This window comes from Neoarius graeffei, chromosome 2, assembly GCF_027579695.1.
Source record: "Neoarius graeffei isolate fNeoGra1 chromosome 2, fNeoGra1.pri, whole genome shotgun sequence".
Classification (NCBI taxonomy): domain Eukaryota; kingdom Metazoa; phylum Chordata; class Actinopteri; order Siluriformes; family Ariidae; genus Neoarius; species Neoarius graeffei.
Genome location: NC_083570.1, coordinates 78,474,514 through 78,498,857, shown reverse-complemented (window position 1 = coordinate 78,498,857; position 24,344 = coordinate 78,474,514). Strand labels below are relative to the sequence as shown.

The window sequence follows — 24,344 nt, the reverse complement described above, 5'->3', positions numbered from 1 at the left end:
ACAATGGCGGCCCCCATAGTAGTAGTAGTTTCAGTGCTGCAGTCGCTGCTAAGTTTATTCGCATTATTGAAGCAAAATTTACAGGTGTTGCACCGACTAGGCGAGCGGTGGAGACGCTTACACGGCCACATGCGTCAGATTCTTTTAAACCCACCACAGCGTGTAACTAGATGGGCCAAAAGAAGAAGATTTTGGGTGAGACCGGGAAGAACCAGTAGCTGGTGGGACAACTTTGTGAATGGTGTTGTCGTGGACGCAGAGTGGAGAGAGAACTTTCGGATGTCCAGAGCTTCACTTGTGGCCCTGAGCGAAGAACTTCGTCCTCATATTGAAGGCCAAACAACCAACATGAGAGAAGCAATTGGACCGTTAAAGAAGGTTGCTTGTACGCTGTACTACCTGAGTGACGAGGGAAGGCTACGGAAGATGGCAAACTCCTTCGGCCTGTCGCGGCAGGCTGTCTCCGTCATCGTGAGGCAGACATGCAAAGCCATCGCTCTCCACCTCGGTCCGAAATATATCAAGCTGCCCTTCACAGAACCCGAGGCAGAGGAGCTTGTCTCTGGCTTTCACCATGTACATGGCATGCCACAGTGTTTGGGAGCAGTCGACGGGACCCACATTGAAATCAAGCAGCCATCATCCCACGCCATGGACTACATCAACAGAAAGGGTAAACATTCCTTAAATGTACAAGCAGTGTGTGACTACAAGTACAGATTTATGGATGTAGTTATAAAGTGGCCTGGCAGTGCGCACGATGCACGAGTGTTTGCAAATTCAAAGATCAGCACCTACTTTAAAACCGGCAAGATTCCAACATTGAAAAAGCAGATAGTGGATGATGAGGAACCTATCCCCATATTTCTCCTGGGTGACCCAGCCTATCCATTACTACCTTTCCTGATGAAGGAATATTCAAACGGTGGCTCCACACCACAAGAGCAGTACTTTGGGTTATGTTTGTGTAGGGCACGCATGGTCATTGAGTGTGCTTTTGGTCGGCTGAAGACCAGATTTGCATCCCTGAGAAGAGCAATGGACATTAACCTGAATGACTTGCCCTGTGTAATTTACGCCTGCTTTGCTCTCCACAACTACTGTGAAGAAAACAGTGAGACCATGGACGAACACTGTGTGGTGAGTGCTGTACAATGTGACCAGGAAGTACAGCCTTCCACACAAAGCAACAGTTACCTGACTGACTGTAATGATGCAGAGGGGAGAAGGGTCAGAAGAGTGCTTACAAAGTTCCTTGACCCTTGAACAGTATTTTGTATGTACCACTGTCATTTCTGTTCACTGCTTTTTTAATGTACCAATCACTTTTGTATATAGTATTCTTTAGTGTGGATTTAGTAAACTGTGCGGGTGTTGTACATAGACAAGTGACTAAAACCATTTCTTGCCTACTTTCTATTGGATAAGAATCTTTTGAAATTGTTTACACGTCAACCTGACTTACCTGCCAGACAGACAATTTACACCTGCTTTGATGAACAGAAAGTACAGCCTTCCACACAAAGCAACAGTTACCTGACTATAATGGAGGCAGAGGGGAAAAGGGTCAGAAGACCCTTCAACAGACTGTTTTGTATGAACCACTGCATTGCATTCACTTTTGTATACAGCTTTTCTTTTAAATAAACAAGTAACTGAACCATTTCTTGAATTTCTTTTTTTTTTATTGGATAAGACTGATTTTCAAAATGTTCACACACAATTTAAAAAGTTATATGAATTATATAAAAATGCTTTTAAAAATGTTCACACACAATAAAAGTTATATAAAACTATGCACACTAATAAAACTAATAAAACTAATTTGTACACACAGAAGGCACAATTTCCAAATTCTGTACACACATGGGAAAAAGAAACCAGCACAATGTCTTTACGTGTCCACATCTTCCTCTTGCAGCAGTGCCCTTCTGTAAGAGAAACCTGGAGCAGTGTGTGTATGTGGAGTGCTGTGTGATGGGGTGGTGTGTGATGGGGTGTAGCTTGTTGTGCTGTGTAATGGTGTGTATGCATCTGCAGGATGATGCGGTGTGTGCAGGTAAGGTGGTGCTGCATGGTGTGCTGGCATGTATGGCCAATGGAGCACTTGCATGTGACGTCACAGCCGATCCAGATTGTGACAGACGCCATCTCGTCGGTCAAAGCCATATTTCCGCCTTCTACTTCTACTTTTACTTCTACCTTTTCTTCTGGAAAACCCTACTATATACAATTCTACTACAATGGCTGCGGCTACAAGCTCTCCCTACCTGTGCACGTTTTTTATGTTTTTTGTGTGTATTTTTGCATGTTGTTCGTCTGTACCGGACTTCAATATCCACTACAACCGTATGGACTTACTGGACATTGGTTTCCAGCAGAAAATGACGGTTTCTAGCGATTTCCATTGCATGCACAACATTCCGGACGAGATAGCGAGACCAGCGGGGTCTCCGTGGATTGTTATCGGAAGCAAAGCGAAGGAGGCGGCACCGGGAGCGGAAGCAAAACCGAGGCTGCAGAGCCGGCCTGTTGACTAAGCTCAGAAAACAGCCACTCAAATCTCCACTGCTAAGCCTCTATCTCTCCAACGCCAGATCCATGGTAAACAAGACGGACGATTTGGAATTACAGCTGGAATTACCTTATTCTATTCTGTAATCGGCTGGTCAGTGCTATACTCAATACTTAAGTGACTTACCCATCCAATGAGGATTGTTATTTTCTTGTTTACAAGATGCCACATCTGAGTCGCTGACAAATCCTGAATTTCTGTAAAGATAACTGTCCAGAGATTTATAAGCACGCAGTGCTTCACCACTGAACAGCGAGGGAAAGTTGATGAGGTAATTACGTCTGGGTATTCCGCTGGCAGTTCAAAATCCACTGACACGGTCATGAAAACTACGTCTGGTAAGCCATAAGGGTCACTAATCTGTAGATCGTTTATTTTAGACATATATCTAGTTATCTGTTCATTAGAAAAATGAGCCGTGTAGTCCGTCGGTTGAAATTGATCCATTCTGTACATGAGTGCAGCAGTATTCAGCTGTGTTTTTTACCGACAAGATGGCGGCTGTGTACTTTCCGGTCACATGACTGCAAGATCTCTATAGAGATCTTGCATGTGACGTCACAGCCGATCCAGATTGTAACAGACGCCATCTTGTCGGTCAAACGCCATATTTCCGCCTTCTACTTCTACTTCTGGTTCTACTTCTGCTTCTACCTTTTCTTCTGGAAAACCCTACTATAGAGGGATATTACTGACGTCACCCGAAACCAGAAGTAAACAGACCCTGCGCCATATTGGAAGACCAACAAACTCGTGATTAGGGGGAAATAACGGCAGCGGTATGTGAACCCACGAGAATAAAGTGGAGTGGCAAACGACTTAAACAAACAAATCTGAGCTGTTTTATTTATGATTTATTGGCCCAACAGTATACTTGAAAGAAACCTGTGTGAGACTTGGCAAAAAACTGTGGATATAATGGATAAGTCTGTGCATGATCTGTGGACATGGCAGATTATTTCAAAACCCTGAAGCCTGCTGAAAGGAAGCAATATGTTGAGAAACTTTCATATGTCAATAACTGTAAATATTGCAACATTGTGAAATGCAAATGTAATACATGTACTTGAAAACACTTTGAGGTAAGCAAACGCAAGAAATTCAGATTTAAAACATGCTAAATTGGCCCCAAGTTGATAACTGTATGAGGAGCAAGCCTCCCAGACTTCTACAATTTAATAATAATAATAATAATAATAATAATAATAATAATAAAGGATGGTTTGGGGCTTGCTCTCCCTCCTATTATATAAATAAAGCATAGTTGTTGTGTAGGCATATATCATAAATACATATGTATAATTTGGATAAATTAACCTAAATTATGGATACCTTAATAGTAACAAAAAGTATTAATTTTTCAACTGAAAAGATATATTATTAAAAGATAAATATCAACAAGATTACCTTGGCCATAACTATGTGTAGGTTATTCTTAACAACAGCTGTAATATCACGAACCAAGCCACTAACAACATAATTGTAAGCCTGTAGCCCTTTGTAGGCCTTCAAGTCATCAGCAATGTAGGCACTGGGTGTAAACAACAAATAGTTTACAAATGTCTGGGTAGCAAACAGATAGCACAATTGGTGTCAGGTCCTCCTTATGTTTCCATTCTCCCTTGCCCCGAGTCTTATTATATGGGTCAAACCCATCAATTACAGCCAGTTTCTCCACATACCGTGCCCTTTCTGCAGCTGGTAATGTACTCACATAGCCAGACTTATCAGCCATCGTGTCACTTCACTCTCACTCGTAGTTTGTTTTATATTGTGAGTATGTATGTATGTATGTACTTGAGGTCTTCCAATATGGCGCCCTAACAAAATCTCATGGTACAGTGACATCACGCGATAGCCCTCTATATACAATTCTACTACAACGGCTGCGGCTACAAGCTCTCCCTACCTGTGCACGTTTTTTATGTTTTTTGTGTGTATTTTTGCGTGTTGTTCATCTGTACCGGACTTCAATATCCACTACAACCGTATGGACTTACTGGACATTGGTTTCCAGCAGAAAATGATGGTTTGTAGCGATTTCCATCGCATGCACAACATTCCAGACGAGATAGCGAGACCAGTGGGGTCTCCGTGGATTGTTATCGGGTCTGGCAGGCAAAGGACGCGGCCAGGGGCGCAGATAGGATTTTTGAACTGGGGGGGACTGAGCTGTCAGCAAATGATTCCATTTTGTGTGTATATATATATATATATATATATATATATATATATATATATATATATATATATATATATATATATATGTGTGTGTGTGTGTGTGTATAGATATATACACACACTACCGTTCAAAAGTTTTGGGTCACTTTGAAATGTCCTTATTTTTGAAAGAAAAGCACTGTTCTTTTCAATGAAGATCACTTTAAACTAATCAGAAATACACTCTACATTGCTAATGTGGTAAATGACTATTCTAGCTGCAAATGTCTGGTTTTTGGTGCAATATCTCCATAGGTGTATAGAGGCCCATTTCCAGCAACTATCACACCAGTGTTCTAATGGTACAATGTGTTTGCTCATTGCCTCAGAAGGCTAATGGATGATTAGAAAACCCTTGTACAATCATGTTAGCACAGCTGAAAACAGTTGAGCTCTTTAGAGAAGCTATAAAACTGACCTTCCTTTGAGCAGATTGAGTTTCTGGAGCATTACATTTGTGGGGTCGATTAAATGCTCAAAATGGCCAGAAAAATGTCTTGACTATATTTTCTATTCATTTTACAACTTATGGTGGTAAATAAAAGTGTGACTTTTCATGGAAAACACAAAATTGTCTGGGTGACCCCAAACTTTTGAACGGTAGTGTGTATACATGTTATTTCACCTCCCTCACTGCCATCACCAGGAACTACCTGCAGGCCAGGACAATGATAACATTTTAACATAGCCTATGGAAATCCAAAGTTTACACATTATCATCACGCACAGAAATTGCAAAACTGCAAAACTAGTTTTAAAACCGCTAAGTTCCAACTGTTAAACATAGCGAGAGGCTGGGCTATGTGTGTGTGTGTAAAGTGTAAACCAGTGCATCCTGACTTTCTAACTATGCCTGTGTGTTGCGTGAGCGGCAGTCAGTCAACAACTCTTCGCAAAGTTTCCTTATGAAACAATATGCTCACTGAAATTATGGCAGGGAATGCCAGATTAAACATTAAAACTGCCTTCTGAGCACTGTATCTACAGGCTACCACCGAAAGAAGGAGGCTACCAGAAAGGCTTCTCTACTCCGTACGATTTTACTTTCACTACGACATTATTTTGAACAGACTATCAAAAAATTGCAAGGTGATATGATAAAGTAAGGCACAGTTTACTTACGTTCGTTTTTTTTTTTTTTAAACGATGCAATCGTTTTCTGCCTTTTGGCACCCTTCATCATGCTGTGTTGGGGTCCTGAACTAGGAGGAGCTGTACCCGATATGCCTGTCAAACTTGTGGGTAACCATAGCAACCAAGCTCGAGCTCGCAACCTGTGCAGTCTGCGCAGTTGCAACTATGTCTGTACTGCTGTGCACCTCAATAAACCGAATGGTAATTAGTCTTTTGATTTTTCCGTGAGGTTTGCCTTATGCAAAGAAAGACAGCATAGACTTTTTTTCCTCCCTATAAGTGGGGGGGACCGAACGAGGTGAATTTAAATCTGGGTGGGACGAATCCCCCCCGTCCCCCCCTCTATCTGCGCCCGTGGACGCGGCGTCGGGAGCGGAAGCAAAAGCGAGGCTGCAGGCAGAGCCGGCCTGTTGACTAAGCTCAGAAAACAGCCACTCAAATCTCCACTGCCAAGCCTCTACCTCTCCAACGCCAGATCCATGGTAAACAAGACGGACGATTTGGAATTACAGCTGGAATTACCTTATTCTATTCTATTATCGGCTGGTCAGTGCTATACTAGATACTACTGATATACCTAGTATCAGTACTAGTAATACTTAAGTGACTTACCCGTCCAATGAGGATTTCTGTAAAGATAACTGTCCAGAGATTTATAAGCACACAGTGCTTCACCACTGAACAGCAAGGGAAAGTTAATGAGGTAGCTAATTATACACGTCTGGGTATTCCACCTCTGGCAGTTCAATATCCACTGACACGGTCGTGAAAACTACGTCCGGTAATCGATAAGGGTCACTAATCTGTAGGTCGTTTATTTTAGACATATATCTAGTTATCTGCCCTGTGATGACCTGGCAACTTGTCCAGGGTGTACCCCGCCTTTCGCCCATAGTCAGCTGGGATAGGCTCCAGCTTGCCTGCGACCCTGTAGAAGGATAAAGCGGCTAGAGATAATGAGATGAGATGAGATCTAGTTATCTGTTCATTAGAAAAATGAGCCGTGTAGTCCGTTGGTTGAAATGTATCTATTTTGTACACGAGTGCAGCAGTATTCAGCTGTGTTTTTTACCGACAAGATGGCGGCTGTGTACTTTCCGGTCACGTGACTGCAAGATCTCTATACGGATGCGGAGCAGGGGCTTGTGGTTGTTGCTGGAGCACAAGTGTCTGAAGCAGTTCGAACCCATTCTTAATGGTGTTTGTGATGAGTTCAATATTGTTGTTCACCCGCTCCAGGTTCTTACTGGCACGCTTCTCTGACTCCTCCATGAGCTGCAGCATTCTCCTCTTTATCTGGAGATCCTCCTGCACGGCTGCATCCGCTGGGGCCTTCCTCTTTAGCCTGTCACCTCTGTGGCTTTCGAGTTTTGCCTTAAAAAACAAAGTTAATAGATTTTAGAATGCATCACCACCCAGTAGCAAACACTTTACAACAACACCCTAAAGCAGTTTGTATTTTTAAGCCCTGAAGAAGGCCTGGACTGAGGCCAAAACATGTTGGCTTTTTTAATGTTCAAAATGAACTAGCTATACTGATTAAAAGCTTTTTATGGACGAAGAAGAAGAAGAGTGCCTTGGATGTCCTTTATCCACTTGCAACACCCTAAAGCAACATGAACATATCGAACATTACACCAAGCCAGCTTTGAAGTAGCATAACATATAACTCACAGCAAGTAGCCCTTCAAGATTGAAACCATGTGCTTGCTTACCTGAAGCAAATTTCTCTGACGGTTGACCTCTGCAGCAGACAGATTAGACATGGTGGAAGCCGGAGAAACTTCTAGTTCGACAGGCGACCAGGGAGAATCAGATGTCGAGGAGGAGGCCGAATCTTCCACCATATCAGCACTCTCGATGCCCGATGGGATGTTGTCGGTTCCAGGCGATCCACCCCAGATCTCTTCGCACAGTTCAAAGAATATTAGAACCACACGTCCGTGGCTACTCCGACACCCAGAGTCCATGGCATGCCGGTATTTATTTCTTATCCCCTTCAGTTTTGCAGTAATCTGGGCCTTTGAGATGTTGCTGGGGTCGTGAGGAAAGTCCTTCCCTGCAGCCATGTCCCCGGTGGTATACTGCTGCCGAAAGGTGAGCGTAATATCTCCGTACTTGGTTTGGCATGTCTCCCAGTCCACATTCTCCTGATATTTAGAGGTTTTATAGTTCAGAGTCACTCGCAGGAGTAACTCCACCTCGTCATCGGTCCAGACAAGAGAGTCGGTTTTTCCTCGCGTAGTTGCAGCCATTTTCTTCTTCTTGTTGTGTGAAGGGTAGAAGGGGTTTATGCACATGCGTCCGTGCCAAGATTTTTTTCTTCTATTGTTCTGGTGTCTCCGATGGGACCGTCTTACAGCGCACGTAGAGGTGTGGCATGTGTATTGCATCGTTTTCAGCAAGCGTTGCATTGCCATATGTACCTGGTATTTTACTGATCTGTTGCCCATGTGGATGCGATATTTAAAAAAAAAAATCTCGTTGCCGTTGTCGTGTGGATGTAGCCTAAATGTGACGTTAAAATGATAAAAGGGTGCTATGGATTTATTCACCTCCATGAAGACCAGAAGGGGAGAGGGGAGTTAGAGGGCTACCTTGCCTGTGTTTCAGAGAGCATGGACCTTCTTAACTCCTTTCCAGAAATAAAAAAAAAAAAAAAAACTTTCCCTGAAACTCAACACAGGCCTTGCGCCTCAGCTGCCTGTGAGCGCCTTTTCAGCTCAGCTGGCTTATTGTTTACCACAAAGAGAGCACAGATTAGTGCAACAAACTTTGAGAATCAGCTCCTGCTGAAACTCAAGAGCTTTTCAGTTTAATGTTTTAGTATTCAGTGGGCAGAGTGGGCAGGACACTTTATTTCATTTATTTTATCAGCAGTCAGTGTGTTCATTTTTCAGTTAAGACAATTGATATAATTTATGTTTGCTATAGAAAGAAAAAGAGAGCACAGTTTGTTAATAAGGAATTGCTCAACATTTCACTGTCTTGGATACTTTGTTTGATTTTGGTTTTATTTTCTTTTTTTATTGTGGTGTTTGACTTGGAGCATACAATTCAGAATTTGGCACTTTGCTTTTTGTTTTATGGGGTGGTCTCAAAATAGTTTGCACATTACCTCTCAACAAGTTGCAGATATTATGCAGTTAATTTGTCAATTATATTTTCTATATAAGGAAGAGCACAGTGTTACTAAGGAATCGCTTAGCTGTCTTTAAATCGTGAGAATCCTGGACACTTTGAGTTTGGTTGGTTTACGTTTCATATGTGTCATTTAGTAAGTCTGCTTTAGTGGCTTTAATAGCTGGCGTTTGTCAGTAAAGAAAAAAAATGGATGATAGAATTTACAAGTTATGCCACTTGTACTTGAAAATGTTTATGGGGTAGTCCAAACAAAGCTTTATACATTATACTGCCTGAAAGGTTATTAGGTGGACTAATAGTTCATTAAAAACAATTTGATTTATGACTTGTCCTTTCTTTTTTTACATCAAATAATTGAAAGTAACTAAGTAACTTTTACTCAAAGTACATTTTAAATTGAGTACTTTTTTACTTTTACTCGAGTAGATTTTTAGATGGGTACTTTTGCTTGAGTAGAATTTAAGCAAAGTGAAGATACTTTTACTTAATTACAAATTTTCAGTACTTTTTCCACCTCTGCTCATTTTTTATTGCCATTTTAATCATACATTTTTCCATAGACAATATTCTAACATGGCTGCAAGAATTTCTGCTTGCTTCTCAGTGCTAAGACTGGTGGAAATTTACTTATGTCATGACTTATGAGCTCTCCTGTGTATTAATTAAAGCTTATTTTTCAGCAGGCAGTTTGTTTGTCATGATTCAAGATGATAAAGTACCTTGAAAAAGTGAAATGGCTCACTTGCGATCCAGGTAGCAAGTAGCTACTAGCATGCTAATGGCACCATGCTAACAGTGTACTAAAAGGCTTTTGTGCTGCAACATGGTCAAACAGTTTATTGAGTTCACTATCAACACACACACACACACGTGTGTGTGTGTGTGTCCAACAACACACATGCATCGGGCCGATGTTGGCCTAAGATCGTATAGGAACATTCATTCTCATCTCATCTCATTATCTCTAGCCGCTTTATCCTTCTACAGGGTCGCAGGCAAGCTGGAGCCTATCCCAGCTGACTACGGGCGAAAGGCAGGGTACACCCTGGACAAGTCGCCAGGTCATCACAGGGCTGGCACATAGACACAGACAACCATTCACACTCACATTCACACCTACGGTCAATTTAGAGTCACCAGTTAACCTAACCTGCATGTCTTTGGATTGTGGGGGAAACCGGAGCACCCGGAGGAAACCCACGCGGACATGGGGAGAACATGCAAACTCCACACAGAAAGGCCCTCGCCGGCCACGGGGCTCGAACCCGGACCTTCTTGCTGTGAGGCGACAGCGCTAACCACTACACCACCATGCCGCCCCCGTATAGGAACACTCTTAAATAATTTGATCGTACAATGATCGGCCAGAGAGCGGAGCCCGTTTTTTTTCACCCCTGCTCCCATCTATGTCGGCTTTTGATTGGCCCAAAATCGAGAAGTACCCTACACATTCATCGGGTTAGTGTTGGCCTCAGATCAGCTATAATTAGATCATGACATCGGCTATGGGGCAAAGATTATACTTTTTTTTATTTTTGTGTTCATCCCTAAATCCCATCTACATCGGTTTTTGATTGGCCCCGGGGCATTTCCGAGAATGCGCTGTCTATTGTAGTTCCCCAAACACTAAAGTATAATGTCATATTGCATAAAAATTCTTCCCGTTTCCCGTTGAACAAAAATGTGCCATCTGATGTTATTTTTTACATACCGACTATCTCAATGGGGGCACTTTTATTTCAAATAACTGTGCAGACACCCGCTGTCTTCCGCGGCAAAATAGCTTAACCATTTATTAGTGCTGTGCATTGCCTGCCCGCTACTGCTGGCGTCAAAACGAACTCTAGACACTTCGGAACGCAATTCACAGAAATACGCGCACGCATCTTGGGGACTTTCACTATATGACGTAAACATCTCATAATGTTATTATCTTTGCATGGGTATCAAATGACTAACCTATTTATTTACATATGTTCCCAGTCCCTAATCGACAACGAGAGAACATATTCCTAAACGTGTGCGCATCCTCTAAACTTGGAATACCCCATGCATCTTCTCTACCTCTGTGTGTCAGCACGCATGTGTGAGATCTTCTTCGGGTCTTAAGCAGTTGGCAGCCAGCAGCCTTCAGCGCAATCCTTATAAGATGCAAATTAAAATAATTTACCTAAAATTTGAATGATAATTAACAATGACATATCCCAGTCACTTTTTATTCAATATTAATAACAATAAACCTTCAGAATGAATACAAAGCTCCAATGTTTGACAAAAACACAAAGTGTAAATGTTATGCGCTCTTATCATCGTGGGAATTGATTATAGCTCATTTTAATCTCAACGATTAATATCCCTTGAGATCACACCTCAGCCCGGTAGATGGCGGTAATACACATCGATTGTTAACCACCAATAAATCGAAAGAAGAAGAAGAAGCCTTCAGCGCATTTAACTGAGTGAGAGCAGCGTACTCAGCCAACCATTTTATTTTTTTCAGGTAAGTCACTTTGGTGTTAAATGAAAGGAGGTAGCATTAATAAACTTAGAAATGTAGTAGTATGCTGGTAGTTATGAGTCGGTGTGCAATACGTTAAAACGTTAATGTTTGCCCGGCCTTGTTAAAGGGCTAGTTCCAACGACTGTATACTATAGAGTGCTTCGAGGTCAGCGCGAACCCAGCGGCGGCCATATTGGAAGTCAAAGGTCGCTGTGTCAGTGCATTGTTGTTGTTCAGCGAAGCAAAAAGGGGTGACAATGCCGAATACGTGCGTCAATGTTGGCTGTAGTAGCCAGGGGGAAAAGGGTGGCAAAAGCTTCTACAGACTCCCTAAAGTCGTGACTAACCAGGGAATTGCAGCACAGGAGTAAAGCGAGCGGAGGAGACGACAGTGGCTGGCTGCCATTAACCGATCAAATTTAGAACAACTTGACTGTATCCGGATTTGTTCTGATCACTTTGTGACAGATAGGTTAAATTGTCTTGAATTTCATAGCTACTAAAATGTGATACAAACTATCTTTTCTATGTACTTTCAGCAATGATTAATGGATATATTTGTCACGTTAGGTAGCTTATGTCTACTGCAGTGCATTGTTGCATCAAATGGCATTTAAGATCTAGGCCTAGTAATGTTTATGTACACATGCTGTTAGTACAAGTTACATACTAGGCCTACATTTTATTCACTGACTAAAATAATTGATAATAATTATAATAGTTATAACACTGACACATCGCGGACCCAACCGGACACAAATCTATCGTATGCTTCCATACTCTTGTAGTTCTGGAAATCCTTTAGTTCACAAAATGGACTTGGGTGAAACATTAGACAGTTCACAAGATCGATGTATGTCACATGCGGCAACAAGCTGGGGTCAGCTTTCCATTCCTTCTCACTAACAGTGTATGGATCTACATTCCCAATGAAACGTACCTTCACAGCATAACGCTCCCGTGCCTGCTTATCCAAACTTTCACAGTAGTGCTCCATCACTTCAGATGTCTAAATTCTTAAAAAATCCAAGCTTCTAAGCCCTCTAACACGGAAACGAATCGGTGAATGTGTACTCTATTATGATGTGTACTCTATGAGCGCTCTGGAGCGAGTGACTTCCAAGATGGCCGCGCAGACCGCAGTGTTACTATTTTTAGCATCATCTTGGAGCACTCTATACAGTCTATGGCTAGTTCAGTTAGCTATCTAGCTAATTTCCTTCTGGAAAATTATTCCCATAAGCTGTCGGTTAACATGACATGGATAGTAAATCAGTACTTTATACTTTTACACTGCAACTTAATGCAGTAGTCAGCTATTTTCTGTTGGGAAACGTTTGTAAATGTGCCTTAAAGTTTGTTGATAGCTAAGGTATCCACCACAAGGCGGGAAGTCTAGTCAGAGCAGGTTGCTCCATGGTCTGTGGCCGGATTGAAACATGGCAGGCAGAGTAGATTACCAAACTTATGTATTTTCATACTAACAACACTTCGTTTCACTTTATTGGTGTGTGTTATTAATACTGCTCATGTGTAGAAATTAGCGCCGTGTTTGGTAGTGACTTGTTTTCATCATACCAGTAATGGTTTGTTTCTTTTGTACATCTTTTGGTTTGTATTATTAATATGGATCATGTTTGGAAATTATCACCGTGTTGTATAGTTTATAACATTTAAAATATGTTATATTTCTTAACTGCATTGTTACCTTCGGTGGGAAACATGACATTTGTTTATCACCACCATAGCAACACCACTCTACCATGCAGGATTTTTCGGAGGAGTTCAATTTCTCTTTTAATTCATTCGGAGAGCCTCGGATGCGGAATTCCTTCCACACCGTTCTATCTGTTCTGACCCAAATCATATACAGATTGCGGATCTCTATAGACAATGAATGATTTCCCTTAGTTCTCGCAGCCATATTACCGGATGTAGTGTGCAGTGGGCTTTAGTCTACTTTCAAACGTGTGCGCATGCCCAAATTGGTCGATTGAACAATGTTTGATTTTTTTTTGTCGTTTCATGTTATGCAATATGGTAATATTATATCACAGGATGCTGTTATCTGTGGAGGGTGAAATGTGCCATGGTATAAATGCACCAATAAATATTTACTTTTTCAGATACTGCTAGTAATGACTTTGCCTTTTTTGTCCCTCAACTACCTACTATTTGGCCTAGTTTTTCAGATACTGCTAGTAATGACAGCAATTAAAGCGTAATTCAATCAGAAGGTTTGTGCCAATTTCCAAAAAGCAATAACTTAAATATAAAACTACTTCTGTCTGTATGTACAGCAGCATTGTCTCCCAAGATGTTTCTTATATTTAATGTAAAGTGATGTTTTCTTTATTCTTTATGCGTCGGTACTGATGTCTGCCTGATCGAAGACCCGAAGCATCTCTTCAGAAAACAGCTGGAAATCAAAGCACTCAGGTCCCTGTCTTTGCCAGATAGCAGTAGCCCAGGCTCGCGCCTTACCAGCTAATAAGGTGATCACAAAGGCAATCTTGCGGCGATCCGTAGTGTAGGTGGTAGGCTGAAGCTCAAAGGTGAGTTGACACTGGGTAAGGAACTCTCGGCACTCACTGTGCTTGCCGTCATACCTCTGTGGTGCAGGAAGGCTGGGTTCGCGAGGTGAAGAAGGCAGCATTGCAGGAGGCACTGGAGCAGGAGTGGGAGCTGGATCAGGAGCAGGAGATGCAGGCAGAGATGTCAGCTGTGCCAGGGTTTTCCCAATTTGCTGAAGCAGTTCCTCGTGGCGAGCGAGGGCCTCACGTTGGCTGGTGAGCGTACGTCCATGAGCGTCCATGGTCGCTCCGAAGCGTGTCAAAGCTGCCATAATTCCCTGAAGGTTGGCCGGGTAGACAGTTGAAGCAGCCTCTGCTGAGTCGGTCATGACGGAGTCTTTCTGTTAGGGTTTTGCTGGGATTCGAACCTGGTTCGTTGGTGTGATAATCCAGCAAACCCCCACTAGGCCACCAGGGGGATGACTCAAATGCAGAGGCGTGAGGCGGAAGTAGAAAAAGAATCAAAAGGTTTATTTAAACTATATACACTATATACAGGGCAAAACAAAAGACAAAAAAAAACCAAAGAGTATAATCCAAAAGAAAAGCAAAGTGCAAAAATTCAAACGCTAAGAAGATCAAAAAACACAGTACAAAGGAAACTGGAGATAAACATAACAGCACAAAGACTCCGTGACAAGAGGACTGAACTCAGGGGTATAAATAGACAAACTAATTAAGGACACAGGTGAAGATAATTAGGCAATTAACACAAACACAAAACACAGGAACAATGGCGGCCTCTAGAGGCCAAAATAAACACGACATGAAAAGGAAATAACAGCGGCCTCTAGAGGCCAAAACAGTCCTAGTCCTAACACCCTCATACTGGACACTGAAGCGAAAATCTAAGGCACGCGTTAATCAGCAACTGGCGTCCATTCATTGTAGATTGGCTTCTAGCAGCATTGCTGAGGATGAAGAAATGACAGAAGATGTCCCTGACATTCCTGTTGATGTTTGTGAATTGGAGGATGGCTTCTCTGACGAGGACATCTCTATGGAGATAGAGGAGGTTGATTCTGATGGCAGTAGCTGGGACAGTGGAGACGGTGATTTAGGCTACATCCACACGACAACGGCAACGAGATTTTTTTTTTTAAATATCGTGTCCACATGGGCAACGGATCAGTAAAATATCAGGTCCATATGGCAATGCAACGCTTGCTGAAAACGATGCAATACACATGCCACACCACTACATGCGCTGTAAGACGGTCCCATCGGAGATACCAGAACAATAGAAGAAGAAGTAGGACGCATGCGCATGTAACAGGTTTATTTTTTCCCACTTGCCATTGTGTGTAGTGGTGGGGAAATTCTGTGCTGGCCCTTTAAGAGCGCAGGTAGTTATGGGAACGAGGTGCTGGCCTCTTTCAGTTCGTTTTGGAAATGTAAGCGCCAATGTGTGTGAACATTTTGAAAAGCAGTCTTATCCAATAAAAAAAAGAAATTCAAGAAATGGTTCAGTTACTTGTTTATTTAAAAGAAAAGCTGTATACAAAAGTGAATGCAATGCAGTGGTTCATACAAAAGTCTGTTGAAGGGTCTTCTGAACCTTTTCCCCTCTGCCTCCATTATAGTCAGGTACTGTAACTGTTGCTTTGTGTGGAAGGCTGTACTTTCTGTTCATCAAAGCAGGTGTAAATTGTCTGTCTGGCAGGTCAGTCAGGTTAATGTGTAAACAATTTCAATTTCTGTTGTTACAAATGATGCGCACAAGAGTGCTGCTTGTTCTAGTCATGTGGTTGTGACGTCATCGTAAACAAATCCGTTCTACTCATCCAGACGACTTCGCAACGGCGCCGTTGCCAGATTTTTCCACTCTGGAACCTGTTCTCAAAAGATTTCATTTTGGGGCACCCAAAACGCCAGTGCCGTGTGGACGCCAGGCCGAAACGATAAACAATTTTATCAGATTCACCTGAATCCGTTGCCGTGTGGACAGGGCCTTAGAGGGAAGTCTCGCAGCTTGGGCAACAGAGGAGTATATTACACAAAGTGCACTAACTAAATTACTAAAAATTCTTAAACTCCATCATCCATCACTCCCAAGTGATGGAAGAACATTGTTAAGGACCTCACGGTCAGAGTCATTAGTAGTCAGGGAGAAAGCCTGTGGGAATTATCACTATTTTGACATCCTGAAATCAATTAAAACAATTTTAGAAGCATGCAAGCACAAATTGGTCAATGGTGCATGCATTGAATTGCAAGCTAATGTTGATGGGCTGCTAGTTTTTAAAAGTTCCTCCACTCAATTCTGGCCAATTCTGGGATACCTCAAGAACATACCTCATAAGGACCCTTTTGTAATTGCACTTTTCTGTGGCAGTCAGAAGCCATTACTCAATGAATATCTTGAGGATTTTGTCGCAGAAGTTCTGGAATTGGAGAGGGGATTTACATTCCAAGGAGTCAGCATGACGCTCCATCTCTCCTCCATGATATGTGATGCTCCAGCTCGAGCTTTTCTTAAGTGTATCAAAGGCCACACAGGCTACTCAGGTTGTGAGAAATGTACTCAGGAGGGGGAGTATACTAGCAACCAGATGACATTCCCCAAAACGGATACACCTCTGCAGACAGACCAGGGATTCAAAAATATGGTTGATGATGGTCATCATCTTGGAACTTCACCTTTTGCAGTCACTTCTCTGGGCATGGTCAGTGGTTTCCCCCTGGATTACATGCATCTGGTCTGTCTGGGTGTAATGAGGCGTCTGCTGTACCTGTGGCTCAGGGGTCCACTGGTTTGCAGACTCTCAGGGGCCCAAGTTAACGTTCTGTCTGAGAAACTTGTTAAGGTCAGGGCAAGTGTGCCAGTGGAGTTTGGACAGAAGCCGAGGTCCTTGAAAGAAGTAGACCGATGGAAAGCGTCTGAATTTCGCCAGTTCCTGTTTTATACTGGTCCTGTTCTTCTGAAGGACTTTTTGCATACGTCCATGTATCAACATTTCCTGTTGCTGTTTCTTGGAGTGCTCTTACTGTCTAGCGAGGAACTGTTGGATACCTACAGAGAGTATGCAAATGATGCCTTGTTGCTTTTCGTCCAGCATTTCAGGGAGTTGTATGGGGAGATGTACCCGTCATACAATGTGCATAACCTTGTACACCTTGCACAAGATGCAGAAGTTCATGTTACTCTGGACTCCTTCAGTGCATTCAAATTCGAAAATTTCATGCAATACCTGAAGCGACTAGTAAGAAAGCCTGAGCTTCCCTGCTCACAGGCTGTGATGAGGCTGTCTGAGAGAGGACCTCTTCGACCACAGAAAGTGACACATTTAGGTGTTAAGAGAAAGCACATAGACGGACCTGTGCCGGCCTCTTTTAGCTGTGCACAGCAGTACTTACAATACAGAACTGAACACTACATTAAAATTGGACCAAGCCAACAGTTATATCTACATTCAAGGAAAGGTTGCAAAGATTAGGAATATAATTGCTGAGAATGAAGAGGTATATCTGGTCTACTCGAACTTTGCCCAGCAGGACTCCTTCTTTCAATACCCCACATCTATCTCCACATTTGGCATATATGTTGTAGATAGACTGATGGATACAACACACTACTGCCAAGTTGAACTGGTTCAAAGGAAGGTTTTCCTGATGCCTCATGGCAGACAATTTGTTGCTTTTCCACTCTTACATACTAACTGACCTATTGAGGTATTTCACCCATGTGACCAAGTCATGTGACGCAGCCATTTTGGACAGCACGCTAAAGTCCTTCAGTGCAAGGCGGTATGAGATGGTGGAGACCTTTGCACATTTTAACAAGAAAGTAAGCTGTGATTCGTGTTAAATTGGATCTGTCTTTTATCACAAACACTGTACCCAGCCTTGGTATGGAGCCCTGCTTATTTATTTCTGTGTCCCGTTTCTTTCTAGCCTTTGTTATTGCGTTTTATGTCTGATGTCTGCTACATGCAACCCTAGACAAATTAACACTGCCGTGTTTCACTGCTCAGATGGGTTAACAAACACTGACCCATTTACTTTTTGCTATATATTTTATCAAAATTGCATTAACTGATAAACTAACCTGAAATGAAATGATCACTGCAAAGTCTGGAGTACTCTGTTGGCTCCCAATCCTGTCTCTTCACAGCTGCAATCCATTTGGCCCTCTTGTCTGGGTCAGTAGGAAACCGGTAGTGATGTGTCAGTCGTGAACGATCCGGTTCAAAGAGCCGGCTCTTTGAAGTGAACGACGGGAGCCGGCTCTTCAGTGGGAGCCGAGTTGGGGAGCCGAATTAGTTTTTTGTCCTTAGGTGCCTCAGAGAGAGAGACTTTCACAAAAAAAGTTGCTGTCCGATTGCGTCATTGTGTTGTCTATTACCATTCAAAGGAAAAAAAGTAACATGGTGTACGCCTACTTTTTTTGGTTGGGGGGGTTGATGTCATTCACAGCTGCGAAAATACGAAAATTGGTGTAATGCTTAAAGCTGTGGAGCGCAGGGGAGAGGAGTCTGTGAGGCACCTGAGGAGGGGAAAATCAGCTGTGTATTTTATATTGGTAATATAACAGTTTTGCATTATGTTTGTGAGAAAATAATTTAATTGGTAAGTAAGTTTTATTTCTATAGCTAGAACATTGTTACACTGCTATACTTTACAAAGCTTTACAATGGCTACAAAAACTAAAAAATAAAATGGAAAACATCCTATTGATAAAATATAAATAATAATAATGTAATTAATTAACTAGTTAATTGCAGCAATTAAATCAAAAATAAAATCTCAGGAGCCGTTTGGGAGCCGAAAGAGCCGGCTCCTTATAGTAAGAAGAGCCAAAAGAGCCGGCTCCCGAAAAAGACCCGAAATTCCCATCACTAGAAACCGGTAAAAGGAGCGTCCTGCACGCTGTCCCTGTCTGTTGTGGCAGCCCACAGCACAACAAGCAAACACCATGGTTATTTATAGAGTGCTTACTGACAAATTAATCTATTCTAGGTGTCTGTAACACGTTTTTTTTCAAGCTGGTTCTCCCTCTCTGTCTGTAGAGTTAGTATGTAGCTTGACGTTCAAAATGGCGGACACCGGGGCGTCACGTGACCCTGCGACGTCAGGTGAAATACCTCAGTTGGCTGCTTGTTTCTGCTGTATCTGTGTCAATGGCCATTTAAGTTTGAGGCCTGTGTGTGCACTGTGTATGTGTCAATGGCCGTTTAAGTTAGAGGCCTGTGTTTGTTTACTGTCTCTGTCCATGGCCGTTTAAGTTAGAGGCCTGTGTACACTGTGTCCATAGCCGTTTAAGTTGTGTGTGTGTGTGTGTGTGTACACTGTGTGAGTGGCTGTTTAAGTTAGCAGCCCGTGTGTGTCCACTGTCTGCGTCCATAGCCGTTTAAGTTAGAGGCCTGTGTGTGTGCACACTGTGTCCATGGCCGTTTTAGTTAGAGGCCTGTGTGTGTGTCCTGTCTGTGTCAGTGGCCATTTACAGTGAGATATGGCCCTTTTCCACTACCCTTTTTCAGCTCACTTCAGCTCGCTTCAGCCCGACACGGCTCACGTTTCGACTACCAAAAACCAGCACGACTCAGCTCGTTTCAGCCCTGCTTAGCCCCTAAAACTCGCACCGTTTTGGAGTGGGGCTGAAGCGAGCCAAGCCGTGCCGAGTGAGGCTGGGGGCGTGAGCAGACACTCCCCTGTGCACTGATTGGTGAGGAGGAGTGTCCTCACATGCCCACACACGCCCCGCGAGCGCGCTGGGATCTGTAAACACCGCAAACCCGGAAGGAGAATAATTACGAATTACGAGAATTTCTGAAGCCTTATGCGCCTCGCCTCATCTATACGCTCTTGCCAGTATCTGTCCGCGTTGTCGGTGACAACAAGCCACAGCACCAAGACCAGCAACACTAACGACTCCATGTCCTCCATGTTTATTGTTTACTATTCGGGTCGTGCGACTACCGTTTAAAAGCTCACTGATGTCACTGTTTGCGCTGCTTAACGACATCACGTGACGTCCACCCACTTTCGCTAACTCCACCCAATGTGTCCACCCACTTCCAGCCAGCACGGTTCAGCGCGGTTGTAGTCGAAATGCAACTCCAACAGCCCCGCTCAGCCCGACTCAGCCGCGTTTGTAGTGGAAAAGCGGCATTAGAGGCCTGTGTGTGTACACCGTCTGCGTCTGTGGCCGTTTTAGTTAGAGGCCTGTGTGTGTGTGTGTGTGTCCTGTCTGTGTCAGTGGCAGTTAGAGGTCTGTGTGTGCACATCGTCTACGTCCATGGCTGTTTTAGTTAGAGGCCTGTGTGCGCGCGCGTCCTGTCTGTGTCAGTGGCCGTTTACAGTAAGTTAGAGGCCTGTGTGTGTACACTGTCTATGTGCTCATTGCCATTTAGTTGGAGGCCTGTGTAATAGGTTCAGTAGATCCACTCGCCATTGTGTATAGTAATAATCCGCTGTCACTTTAAGAACGCAGTTAATTATGGGAATGATGTGTTGGGGCTCTTCCCTGTTTGTTTTTCAAATGTAATTATCAATTCCCCTATATACTGTAGAGCCCAGTTTTTCAAATACAAGTGCCATTGCCATTGGACACTGCCACACCATTCACAAAGTGCCTTTGTTTTGGACCTGCAGAATAAAGACTGGTTACAACACAATGCAATGACTTCTGTTACATTTGTGTATATTGTATTATCTGGGAGACAGTAATTTCTCTGTACTGTGTATTTGGATGCTGTGTTTTAATTGGTCGTTTTAAATTAAATCAAGTGTGTGTGTGTGTGTGCCTGCTGTGTATGTGTTAATGGTTGTTATGCAAGAGGGGTGTGTGTCAGTTTGAGAACAGGTGGTGACAAAACAATAAAACGATGTCTTTAAATTCTGTAACACTTCTTAAACACTATTAACTATTACACTATTATAACCCTATTAAAAATACATGGTATACGTGAAATTACCTAATATACAATGATTTAAAATGTGTGTGTTTTTTTTATATATATACACACACACACACACCCTGTAAAAGGCTGTTTTAAGTTAAGGCCGTCGTTGTGTAACTTGACACTGGATTTACATATTGCTTTCCCTTGGTGCGCAGTGATTTTTTTTTTTTTTCCCCCCCTGTGATTTTGTTTTAAGGCCCTGTCCACACGGCAACGGATTCAGGTGACTCTGATACAATTGCTTATCGTTTAGGCCTGGCGTCCACACGGCACTGGCGTTTTGGGTGCCCAAAACGCAATCTTTTTGAGAACGGGTTCCAGAGTGGAAAGATCTGGTAACGTTGCCATTGTGAAGTCGTCTGGATGAGTTGAACGGATTTGTTTACGATGATGTCACAACCACATGACTGTGAGTGCTTCACGCCGGGTAGAAGTGTAACGAATATCACCAGGAAAAAGCCTTACAGAGCACTAGTGAGAGTGAAACACGAGCTTGGATATTATTATTATTATTATTATTATTATTATGTTCAGTGTTAGTTCACAGTAGTAATGCAAGAAGCAGAATAGTGACAGTAATAGTGAAGCAAAAACATGCAATTGTACAAACACTGCAGCTCTACAGCAAAATATTCATTTAGGAAATGGTCTGATTCTTAACACCAGTAGTGCCAATGATCTTCTCATTGCGATGCGAGTTGTCAACAAATCCTATAACTTGGTTCATGAAACGCGCTTACAAAATATTTTCACTGTGAATATTTATTGTGTAATGGTGCAAAGTGAGAGAGAGAGAGAGAGACTCTGCCCTTAGGGCAGAGTCAATCCCGCCTGCAAAAATAGGGAAAAAAAGGAGCGATCTCACCTCTTCAGATGTTGATTTAAGTCCGACAATACATTCCTCAAAAAGGGCGTAGAGGAGCAAATTAATCCATCAACGTGTAACATTCAATTTATTCCGGACCATTAAAGACGCCGCCTTCCGCGTAGAATCATACGTCATCCTCGCCGCCATATTGGAGAGGTCAAAGCGGAGAATAAAGATTAGCTGCGTTTAACTGTACCAACAGGTTTGCCGTCCAAACGAGATCACATGGGATTACCTTTCACAGGTGAAACTGGAAAAATACTTTTCATTGTATTTGGTCATTATAATGTAATTTTACGAACAGATTTTCCTGATTTTGTGGCTAATATGAAGTCTCGCGCATAATAGTTTATGCGCATGCGTCCTTACTACTTCTATTGTTCTGGTGTCTCCGAAGGAACCGTCTTACAGTGCCCCTAGAGGTGTGGCATGTGTATTGCATCGTTTTCAGCAAGCGTTGCGTTGCCATATGGACCTGATATTTTACTGATCGTTGCCCATTTGGACGCGATATATTTTTAAATAACATCTCGTTGCCATTGTCGTGTGGATGTAGCCTAAGTGTGCTTAACTTTTTTTTTCCAACACCATCCATTTATTAAAGACTAACATGTCGTTAATGGCCAGGTGTGACTCGTGTGCATTTGGGTGATGGGAGATTGGGCTGATCTAGGACAGGTCTCTGGGTATGTCTTGCCCTTTTTGTTTCAGGAGGCCACCATTGGATGGGCAGAGAGAGGGTCTCTGGCTATACGGAACACTGGTGATGATGCAATACTGTGTACTTTAAATGTTAAATTGTGTGGGGGGGTAGCGTTGCATCGTAAATACGTCGGCCCGTGATCAAAGACTTGAATCGTTTAGACATCGGCCAGTAATCATTTACGATGGCTGGCCGACATCTCGGCGACGTCATAGCAATGAGCAAAAGATCTCCATGCGACGTCTGGCGGACGTAGCTGACATACATTGGCCTGATGTCAGCCCTACATACACATGTTGGTGTGTGTGTGTAGCGAGAGAGAGAAAGAGAGAGAAATACATGCTGAACTGTAGGTAGGACTCTGGTTACCCAGAGCCTGGCTGGAACCAGGTTGTTGCCTTAATGGCTGTCTGGAATAGAGGTGCTAGGATATCAGCTAACACTTACCTCACTTCTGGTAGAAATATATTTTTTTTTATTATTTGATATGCTTTGTCTCCATATTATTTATATTATTCATATTATATTTTTCATGAATATTGATTTGTTTCATATTGTGAAGGAGACACATTTTGTCACTGCAGCCTTCTTGAAGAAAAAAGTGGAACAGAGGATATTTATTGTCTTTCTTCTTTTCATAATATTATGATCCTGGTGGATGATGTAATGGTACATAAGTAGAGTCAAGTTTATTTGTATAGCACTTTTAACAACAGACATTGTCACAAAGCAGCTGTAGGGGGGGCTGCCATGCCGTAGCCATAGTAACCAATTCCCTGCTTCACTTTATGAACCATCTTCTCCCTTTCACTGTACACCATTGAACACATAAATCCCTGTAGTCGATGCCATGTTCTATCTCCACCCATTCTTCTGACTTCCTGTAATGGTATTGGATACAGAGATGATACCACATACCAAATACAATGACATCATGATTGTGTTTAAAACCCGCAGTGAAATCGAAATTCCCCCTCTCTGGCGGTGGGTTTCCATGCATGAAAGAGATGTCGTTGCATCTGTGCTACAGGAGAACAAAGGACAAAGAATACAGGACCTTTAGCCAAAGTTCAATGTATTTGATCTTCGCATAGTTGCAATAATAACTGAACCGGGTAGTTACTGCAGCCCACGCAGTATTTTAAAGAGAAAAGGCGACCGGATCCCTTTTCCCTTTTGCAACGTCGATGAACTACGAACAAGATTCCTTCCAGATCATCGGATGACCAATGGGACACCGAAGATCTTCAGCTGACGAGCTGTAAAAATAAAAGGAACAGAACTGTTTTCTCCCTGGACCTACGCTCCACGCTGTCTTCAGATAACAGATGGTGCACTTTCAGTCACCAAGCAAGAGCAATCTCAAGTAAGGCTGGCATCTGGGCAATTGTTCTTAAGGCCAATTTATGCTGACAACGCAGTCCTCGCAGACGGTGTTGCAGATAGCGTCTGCGTAGCCCCCCCACCTTCGCAGATGCTCTGCGCACACCTCCCAAAAATTGTGTCCACCGCAGAAGCCTCGCAGACAAGAGGGCTCTGATTGGTCCACTCTACATCCGCTGTACACGCACTTCCGCTTCCCTACTTTCCCAGTTTGTTTTCACGACCGCCATTTTTAAAAACACGAGTGAAGATGGAGCAGCATGAAGAGCGGTTGATCGAGGAAGTGCGTACATCTATACGACTTCAGTTCTAGTCATTATAAGTAACCGGAGGATAAAC

The 24,344-nt window shown here is 42.8% G+C and overlaps 1 protein-coding gene across 1 annotated transcript; it reads left to right on the top strand.

Annotated features, from left to right (window-relative positions):
* The first annotated feature begins 279 nt into the window (after window positions 1–279).
* LOC132869933 (putative nuclease HARBI1) lies at window positions 280–1,266 on the top strand. Its single transcript, XM_060903503.1, has one exon. The coding sequence runs from the start codon at window positions 280–282 to the stop codon at window positions 1,264–1,266; it is 987 nt and encodes a 328-aa protein (XP_060759486.1).
* Window positions 1,267–24,344: the final 23,078 nt, after the last annotated feature.